The sequence below is a fragment of the Pyxicephalus adspersus genome, chromosome 5 (assembly GCF_032062135.1).
Source record: "Pyxicephalus adspersus chromosome 5, UCB_Pads_2.0, whole genome shotgun sequence".
NCBI classification, from domain to species: Eukaryota; Metazoa; Chordata; class Amphibia; order Anura; family Pyxicephalidae; genus Pyxicephalus; species Pyxicephalus adspersus.
The window spans coordinates 67,354,715-67,365,395 of record NC_092862.1 but is presented as its reverse complement, the minus strand read 5'-3'; the positions used below and the strand labels follow the sequence as shown (position 1 = coordinate 67,365,395).

The following is a 10,681-nucleotide window of genomic DNA, read 5'->3' as shown; positions in this document are numbered from 1 at the left end:
TGTTTGATAAGAATTTTTTTTGAAAAGGGGTTTAGTTCTGCATTAAACTGTAGTGACTGGAAGTCTACCAAGTGGGGTACAGAAAAAAAACACCTTAAGGGGGATTTTATCCTTCTCTTATTCATTTAAAACTGAAAAAGTGTTGGCTTTGCATACACATCAAAGTAGATTACAAAAAACACATGCAAACAAATTTACTGCATGTGGAAAAAAACATTTTGAGTACCAAAAATAATGTTATTGCACCTAGTGAGTAAAAACGTGATTTTTTTTTATAGGGAAAACACGCTAAATCTATAATAATAGAGATGTTTATGTAATAACCAAGAAAACAAGTAAAACTTAATATATATTACTAACACAAAATAAGTACATGCTATACATTTCCCAAGTCTATTTATTGCACACTAGAATAACCATCAGCAGCCCATCAAAGCAGGCGTTTTCTTTCATTATTGAAATAACATCCTTTTTTCCCCTGACTCCACAATAGCTCACGTGTCTGACAAGACTCACTGAATCAGTGCGTACTAAATGTGATATAAAGCTTTTAGGAAGACAATGTTGATCTTACACCAGAGTGATGTTGGGCTCCCTTCCAACAACAGGCATCAGGGGAAACACTGCCAGCAGCAAACACAAGAGAACCCAACTCATAGTTGTTATCTGCAAAGAAATGGGAGGAAAAAAAAAGTAAATATAGGTAACAACTCTGTGGGAGATCATGTACACAAGCAGAATTGACAGAACAGCAGGCTAAATATGCTGCTGGAAGAAGTAAAATACTTTCTGATTTTTTACATGCTAATGATTTTTTAACATTTATCTAGAATTAAAATAGAAAAATAAAAAAAACATTATAACCCAATTTATTTTAACAATGCAATTATTCCTTGAGTGCCATATATGACAAAAGATAATAAATAATACACCATTTAAATGATGTTTAAAAACTATTTTCTATTAGCAGAAACACACTTGTGAAATAGTGCTGACCCCTTCCTGGCACTGCAACATCAACAAATTTAAAATGATGGAAGGCAGAAGTGGTCCTTTCTTCATAGGGGTATAATACCTTATTTAAATACTTGCACTTGAAAACCTTTTTGACCCTAGGGGAAGCACAAGATTGGGCCATTTGATTGATTACACTATTCTGTTTACCTTTTAACTATGCAATACAACTTCAAACTAAGGCTACGTACATATGTCCAATGGTTCTCGTCCGATAATCGGCTCAGAGACGATATTGGACGAGAATCTGGCGTGTGTACAGTGCCCGTAATCCATCGCTCGAACAACCGTCCTGGCGGATCCGCGATGGATGACGAACGATCTTAATGGAAGCAAAGAGGGGGGTGCAAAGCAGGGTGCCGCTCCATCGTTCTCCCACTCCCCTCTCCATACAGCAGAACGGTGCTGTATGTACAGCGCTCGTTCATGCATTGTGCAGTCTTTAGTCGCTGGAAAGCATTGTGAAAGAACCTTTCCAACGACAATTATTGCATGTGTGTACCCAGCTTAGGACCTTTCCATACCTTTATCTTTTCTATTGACTTCTCCATAACTTTCTACCACTTATATCAAACATCCAATATTCGATAATAAAACTATATAAAAGTACACTTCTCGTTTTTTTTAGAAAGTTCAACATCTGACTGTTTGTGGGTTTAAAGCTTCACTGACCTGGAAAAAGCATTTAGGCATTGAAAACTGTCCAGAAGAGCATATCTTATTTTTTTATGTAATCTGACTTAGGGATGAAAGAAATAAAGTCAATGTATCAGTATAACACTCAGGCAGTCTGATATTTTCAGTAGGAAGGTCACACATGGCAACCTGCTTACGTCACAATTTGTTTTTTCCTTTGCATAACAAGAGCTATACTGTATATGCTCATTAAAGCAAATACAGTTTCTCTTGAAAATTACATGGCTACAACTTAATACATAAAGCATGCATACTAAGGCAAAAAATGTAGTTTTCATAGTCTAATATTTGTATTGGATTTTCAGAATGGTTTAACAAATACTTAATTGCAAAAAGTAAATACAAGTGTATTACAAGTTGAAACCATCACCATAACTATATACATATCCAGCAGGAAACATGTACCAGAGTTAGTAGAATGTACAAATCAAGTTGTATAATGATCTGCTGTATATATAGAGAAGTGTTTATCAGGACAGAGAGTCTGGAAAACTTAAGGCTGTTTTTCAACTAAACATAATGAGAAAGATGTACAAGTCTAATTAACTAGAAGATGTTTGTTGGTCCACAAGTTTACAGTGAATGCTGTGATATAATAAAATATCAGAGGAGTGGCTGTTTTATGGCTAAAAACACCCTGTTAATAAAACGAGGCTAGTTTATCATAAGCAAACTTCCTCAAATGTTCAATAAAAAACATTTTCTCACATCTTTAGACATCTTTGAGATGAGAGGCTACAAATGCAAAAGATTATATCTTGGCAATTCCTGCCAGCTAAGAAAAGTAAGGTTAAAATGGTCAAAGAATCAGTTAATATGAACTTGAGAAACGCTGCCTAAACTGGACAATTTCAATTGCTGCAGTGATATGCAGATGTAAGATGTTAATATTTGTCATACACAGCACAAATACTTTCAAAGAAGTTTAAAGGACAGTATATGTCAACAAATCTGCAGGAGCTGTGTGGTGCTACTAAATTATTTGGGACAAGAAATCAACAAGAAAAAAATTGCTGTAACTTCCTTAAAGTGGAACTAAAGTTTCACTTAAAAAGTTTGTGATAAGGCAGGGCTTTGTTCTAGAACAGGACAGGCAATGTCCTTTCTGTAATAAGCATTCTCACCTGCCTGATTGCTCTCTAGAACTGTCAAAATCGATGGGCTGCGCATGTCCAGCTCAGAGCTGGGTGCCAAAATACCTGGCAATCCTGGCTTCATCTGCCCTTGCCAGGACTGAATGAAATCCCGCACACCTGAGCAGGAGTTACATCATCCCGGTCAATCAGGATGGCCAAGGATTGCAACTAGGAAGAGAAGGAAGGAAGAAGTTGGCAGTGCCATGCAACAGAATGGAACAGGCTAGTATATCAGGGAATAATTCTACTTTAATGCATACTACAAAATAGGATGGTTCTAAAAGCAAAAGTGATGGCTATTCATTACTACATAGGAGCACCTAATAAAAATAATTGATTGTCATTTTGTCTGGATTCATTACCTGGCTTCTGAAACCAACTGATATTAGGATGGTATTATCTAGGGAATACAGTTTTGACTTTAAATACCTGTATGTGCTTTCTACTTTGCAAATTAACCAAGTTGACAAAGAAATATGTACCTTAGCTTGTCCCCACAGCTTTGTAATCAGAGGCCAACATGCAAAACCCACAAGTCCAGCTGAAAGCACTGAACGGTAGAAGAAGCTCAAAACCTAAATAAAGAAGGGCGCAATGAACAAATATATTTATATCATAGTCAAACAAAGAGAGTTGGCAGACTGTATTTAATAAACTATAAAGAGAGACACAGTGAGACACAGGATCTTCGGTCTGAAGTCAACGAACACGTTAGTCATCAGAACAGCCTAACATTGACTGGATACACAAAAGCACAAACACACCCTGTGGTGAATGTTCATTGGTAAAATGCATTGTATTTCAAATGAACTTTGCGTAAATAATAAATCTGCTTTTGGACTCTTAACCTTTAAAACAAATTTAAATAAAATTGAATAAACATCACTATCATCATCTTCATCTTCCCATTAAACATGTACATTAAGTAGTTTTTAGGGCTGGGTTTTCGGAAAGCTAGTTCTTTCTAATGTTATAAAAACAAGGGGAAAAAAAGCTATGCAGAAATAAGATGCAAGACAAAGGCAGCAAGCCTCACATTTTTTCTATGCAAATTTTGCACTAGAGTTATTTTAATCCATTCAAACAACTATTTCAGTATGAAAGTGGTACCTGTATTTCATATCTCATAATCTTCGTAATGTCATATCTTTATAATGTGCCCATGTTTCTCAGAACCTAGCCATATTAAAGTATCTTTTGTCCCTCTGCCATAACATAATTTTCTACCACTAATCACAGTAACAATAACAATTAATGTGGTTTTTACTCACCAACAGTAAAACTCCGAAGCCTATAACGACGATAAATCCTACCACTCTAAAAGTCGAAACTGTGATCATATATATTCTAAGTCTATGAAGAATCCATAGTCTAAACATAAAAAATAAATATAATTAAGAGTTATATTTTTACAGTATATAAAGTATGGTTTAAAAACAAAAATTCAATGAATACCTCAATTTTTTTAAAAATGTATTAGGTGTAATTCTGCTAAATACAAAGACACTACTGACGCCTAGAAATTAGGTTGTTAAGACATTAGGATTTCAACAGCGTTGGTCTGTCCACTCTGAAAAGTCATTTTAGACGTAAATGAATGTTACTACGTTCTAAGTGTCAGCCAATTTGAAAAACACATGCAGGACACCAGCTATTTTTCCTGTGATGCAGTTCAGACACATGTTAATAGCTTGGGTTGACCCTTAAGCACTACTATGTATTATCAGGAAGTTTAATCTGGAAAAACAGCAGTACTACATAGCCTGCAGTATCTTCCAGCAATCGTCTTAACAATATCAGCAGGCACTGCTGAGCTAAGCAGAACTGAAAGTGTTTGGGATTATGCCATAAGATGAACAATTACTAAATAAGTCATAGTAAATACTGTTGTTCTGTACAAGTTGTCTATAAGATCAAGAACACTTTTTAGATTACAGAAAATAGCTATAAAGATATTTGTTCCTTTGTTTTCCAGTGTACATATGAGCAATCCAATTGAACCCAGAAGGACCCATTGAAGGACCCAATAACCATTATGTCAGCCCAAGGAGAGTGCAAATTGATATGCTTATTATTGCATGAAACATTACAATTTTAGAGATACAATTTGTTGTAATAGCTTAGAGAAATACTAAACAAGGCTCAAGTTCATCCATATAATTTGGAATCTGAATATTTATTTGGAAAAAAAAAAAAGTTTATTGAGCGTTAAGTAAAATCTTAGTGAATCTACTGCAGTAGTAAAAGCTGAATGAACACAAGTGGCTGCAATTAAAACGTTTAGAACAATTATTAAAAAGCAAACATGTTTTTTTTTTTTAAAAATGAATAAAAGCCAATGCATTTAAATGAAGGGGGACATTTGAGTGGCACTTCACATCGATTGCCTCTTCATACCAACTGGCCTAGTTACTTTCTAATAATACTGTAAACAATACAGTTGTCATAAAAATGTTAAACACTTGCATTATTACACAGACTATTATGAACATATATGTAGCACTTCTCCAAAGATCTAAACAGTTGATAGCAGACAATGCATACACTTTGTCATACAAAGTTGTCACATTGGTATTCCAAAAAATTAGTGTATGAGAAAGCCTGGAAGTGCATTTTAGGAGTGCTTTTAGTCCATTTTCACTCATGGTTTCTCAAGACAAACACTTTCTCTGTGCATTTTTATGCATTAAAACACATGCAGCATGGTGGTTTAGAAGCTAATGGTAGCACTCTGTCATTGGACAATTAGGGCCCCAAGTTGGCATAAGCTTGAACATTCCCATGATTTGGCTTCCCATCTAGACTGTAATGACATATAATTATAGTATTAGACTATAAACTCATTTGAAGGCCAGTTAACTATAATTTATATGTTATCTATAATTTCTATGGAAGATGTGCTTTATGGAAACTGGAGATAAACTATAAAAAGGAAAGGTTAAAATAACTGTCTAGCTTAAAAGGCACATAAAGCACAGAGATGTAAATGTGCCTTAATACCTATGACTTCTACCGTAAACAAACGCAGCATATGTATTTAGTGCACTCATTAACAAGAGTGCCTAATAACTTTCAGTGCCCCCATTTAACATTCTAAAAGGGTCACACCATCACTACAAACCCTAATTAAACACAGTTTGGTACAGAGCTGTTAAGTGTACTGGAAAACCGTTCAGGTCATCAAGTTCAGCCAATTGACTCATTCATATAGCATACAATCCTTTTGCTTGTATTGATTTCCTGAAGGCAATATGAAGTGCATTACTACTGATGGCTATTTACAATGCAGATATCTATTCTTAGGATCTAAAAGCACAGGTCACTAAATTACATTTACATTGTGTGAATAGATATTTATTAAGGATCTACAAACGTATCTGACATCTAAACAATGCATTGCACTTGTTAGTCTGTTACTATACATACTCTCAAATAGAGGAGCACAAGTTTTTTAAATACCAGACCTCTTAGGATTGTAGTTTATTCAATCATAATTCTAAATAGCAGATGTTACCTTCATTGATCTGTGATTCCAGGCTTGTAACTCACTTGACACAAACTGTCAATCCATCTGCTATGTTTGACAGAAGTGAATCTCACAGTTCATTAAACATGACTTAAAGTAGTTATGTCTACGGTCTTTTACATAGTGCTGCCAACCAAACACATATTTCTTAGTTTACATGTAAGACTGATATTCACTGCCTGGCGTTAGTTATAACTAGATGAAAGTTAAAGGTATTATTTCATGACAATAATGTTCCCATAGGAAATTCAGTACATATTGTACAATAAAGCATTTATATCTAATTACTTAGTTATAATACCATTAACATGTTAGGGGTTAAGGCTTTTTTAAATAGGGAAACATGTACAATTCAGTGAATATGTATGTAAAAGTATTTGTTATTTTTAGTTGGCGTGTGTGTGTTGCAGTATATCGAAAAATAAAATAACTAAAGCTGCGTACACACGTCAGATTTTTCTCGCCTGATAATCGGCACCGGCCAGATATCGGGCGAGAATCTGGCGTGTGTACAGTCAGCGTCGTTCATCGTCCGTAGATCCGTCCTGGCGGATCCACAAATGATGAACGAGGAGCAATCCTAATGAAGGGAAGGGGGAGAGCGCGCAGCGGGGCGCCGCTCCGTCGCTCTCCCCCTCCCCTATCCATAGAGCAGAACGGTGCTGTATGTACAGCACCGTTCATGCATCGTGTAGTCCTTTGTCGTTGGAAAGGATCGTGAAAGATCCTTTCCAACAACAATATTTGCAAGTGTGTACGCAGCTTTAGCATGCAATCTAATCTAAAAAAAGCAGTTGAATTCAAGGAAGAATAACAGAGCATGATACATAGAAAAGTAACCAGGAAAAGTGTTCTACCACATTCCAGTGGATTGGAGTTATGACTGATTGTATGCTCTTAGGAATGAGCAAACCTCAAACAACCTGTTCAACAAAAAAAAAATTGACATATATGTTAAATAATGCCAGTTTTCTACTTAACTTAATAACAAAAGTAGTTATTAGGTTTTTTTGGCAAATTGTCACTTTCTATATTAAAAGATTTATCAAGTCTTATTGTCATTTCTCTTTCTTTTTTTTTGTGCCTGCAATTAAAAAAAAGTATAAACCCATAAAGCTCTAAATATAGCAAATCCAAGCCACTTTAGTGTACATTTCAAGGTGAGATACAATTGCACAAATCAATAAACTTTTTTAAAACTTTAAAACTTTAAAATTTTAAAACACTAAAATATAAAATTTATAATACAGTATTCAAGTTCCAAAGAACGCAAAGATCACATATCTGCACTGATGCAAATACACTTAACATTAAACTTACTCTTTTGATACTTCATTCCAGATAAGAATGGGTAACAGGCAATACACGTAGTAAGTCCATGGACTCGACTGGATTATCAGAAAAAAGACAGTGCACAGTGCTAGAGTTGCAAATCCATATGTCACAAAAGGCAGTGTTGCCTGAAAAACAATTACATTTCAAATTACTTGGAGAAAAACTGTAAAACATATTTTACCTTTACAGTGGGACTCCAGTTATTCTCTTTCTCTACACAGTATATATCTTTTCTTTCAATAAAAAAACAGCCCAGAGCTTTTTGTTATGCATCTCCACGGTTGTATTTCTATGTGGTTGGTTCCCCTGGTAAGATCTACCTGGCTCTACAAATGGCAGACTGTACAGTATCTGTGCAGAGCAGGCTTTTATATTTTTCATGGCCCTCTTCAAATACAATTCAAGAACAGTCCTAAAGGAAACTTTCTGAACCAGCTATGCATCAAAATTATGTCATGGGGCCCCATCATATGTAAGAACACCTCGGGCATCAAAATTATGTCATGGGGCCCCATCATATGTAAGAACACCTCGGGTATAAACACATAAAATAACACAAAGCCCTGTTTTCACCTAATAGCATGTATCATAAAAAACACTGCTAAGCTCTACTGGTACATCTGAAATTAAAGCATGATACAAACCTGCAGTCATTTTATAAAAAACAAATTCCTTTATTAACATAAGGTTAAGTTTTCTATAAATAAAGGTTTGGATTTTCCTTTTCTCCTCGGTACACTATAAACCAGTACAAATAAATAAGATGAACTTCCCCAACCTTTTACAAGAGTTAACAAAAAAATGTAGTAAGAATTTCTTGTAAACAAAATCCATGCATTATAAAAACCACATAAAGTATATAACAGATCAAAACATCAGGCAAAAAGTGAAACATATAGTTTAATAAATAATATATAAATATATATTATATGTGTACTGTTTTTCCTGCCATCATTTCCGCAATTCTGTACAGTCACAGTCATGTAATTTACACATCTGTACCATGCTGCAATTTTCAGGTAAATAGTCAGGATAAACTAGGACGCAGCAGAATGATCTGAGATGTAACATGACAAAAGATGTGTAAATCACAAGAATGAGTGTGTGAATCGAAGTTGCGGAACCAAAAATTTGCACATTTTTTGGGAAGAAAAATGGAAAAATTATATGTATTTTAGTTTTGTATTTAGCTGTTTCCTGGAACTCCACTTTAGTAGTGATAGTGTATATAGTTGTAGTTTGTTGCTTGGTATTTATATGAAAAATGAACATCAAGTTAAAAGGCTCTTGTTCACACAAATGATTGTTAAATTACTGGACAATTATTTATAACATAATTTGGTTACTTAAAGAATAAAGTAATTATTTACAAGTATTACAATCTGCACACAACACATTGCAGTCAGTTGTCACTTGTTATCTGTAAACTTGCAGGACTAACTCTCTGAACACACAGGATAAATGAAAAATGATGCAATTTGCTTCTGGCTTGGCAATTCTCCCTTATAAAATGAAAACAACGATCCAGAAATAGCAGCTCCTTATGATTATAGCATCTATTTTAATGGTAACATGTAAATCATTTAAAATACATATACATTTAGGACAAAATTACTGCAGCTATAAAATGAGTTTATGTAGAAATGTTCAAAATTTTTTTTATTTTAATTTTCTATTTGATCATAGTCTAGGTTCTACTTCCAGGTGTAGAGGACTACTGGTCAAGTGCTACAGGGTGCCCACACTGTCCAGTCCTTGACAATCTCCTTTGATTACATCATGCCCTTTCTTTCTGGGAGGTAAGAGGACTCTGCCAATGGACAGCCAAGAGCAAATGTTTACATCACACAGAATGGAGAACCCCCAGTTTGTAATAATTGGAAAACAGAAGACACAGAACTGAAGCATAATTGGACCATGGCTTTAGGTGGGTAAGCCACCGATATATTAGATAAGGGTGGGAGGTAAGTGTGCAAGAAGGATTACATTGATACCAGAAATTAACTTTAAAGTGAACCCATCACTGAGAGATTATGTGGACGATCATTACTGACCTGGTTCAATAACACACACATTGGATAGAGTGGCTTTAATATCTTCTGAATCACTGATCCTGATTGATTATACAGCTCAGGAGTATTTGTCACACAACTTGTCACACAGTAATCTGCATGCTGGTTTCAGGTGTGTGACTGAGACTAACACCAAAAGAACAGCCTAAATTCAGGTAAGTAATATTCTTTACAATGAGTTCAGCAACGGCAGCTATATATTCTCCCAGTTATAGGTCAATGTTAAAGCTAAACATCAGCCATACCTTTTTGTGCAAAGTTGTAGAGGCTCCTGTGCTGAAATTGATTATTCTGATTTCACAGAACACTTTGAGCATCTTGCATTGTGCATTACAAGATAAAACAGGCCAGATAGAGCTCATTCCCTGAAACATCCAGAATCATCTAGCCCCTTCCCAGTCATACGCTCCCTACCATCCCCCTTTTATTAATTGACTTTTAGTTCTTTTAATTAAATCATATGCAAGTGTCACCCAAGGTAACCTGCTTTCAAAAGCAGTCCATCCAGGCCCACCTAGTTATCCAGAATGATAACCACCTGCCTGCTGCCCGCATTTCAATGAGTGTAAAATAAGGTATAAAATGAAAACAGAAGGGTTTTATTTACATAATGTTTTTTTGCTGGTAGTGGAGAAAAGGATGGACCAAGTAAAACAAAAAATGTAAGCAAGTTAAAGCTGAAGGTTTAGGGGTAACAACGAACAGAATTACCTATTTTTACACATAATACATGGTAAAACCAATGGTCTTTTTTAATAACTGCATACAGCAAATCATTTTGTGTAAATGCAGTATCTATGCCAAAAATCCACAATTGTGTACTACCGTATTTTTCGCCCGATAAGACGCTCCGGAATATAAGACGCACCCAATTTTAAAGGAGGAAAATCTAGAAAAAAAAG

At 35.1% G+C, this 10,681-nt stretch overlaps 1 protein-coding gene across 1 annotated transcript in view; it reads right to left on the bottom strand.

The window, feature by feature from the left end:
• PIGN (phosphatidylinositol glycan anchor biosynthesis class N) overlaps positions 1–10,681 on the bottom strand; it is a gene marked incomplete in the record, with an annotated part of 157,832 nt that overhangs the window by 70,421 nt on the left and 76,730 nt on the right. Inside the window, 4 exon segments of the mRNA XM_072411829.1 lie at positions 575–666; positions 3,329–3,421; positions 4,118–4,217; positions 7,693–7,832. Coding sequence (XP_072267930.1) covers positions 575–666; positions 3,329–3,421; positions 4,118–4,217; positions 7,693–7,832 — 425 coding nt within the window.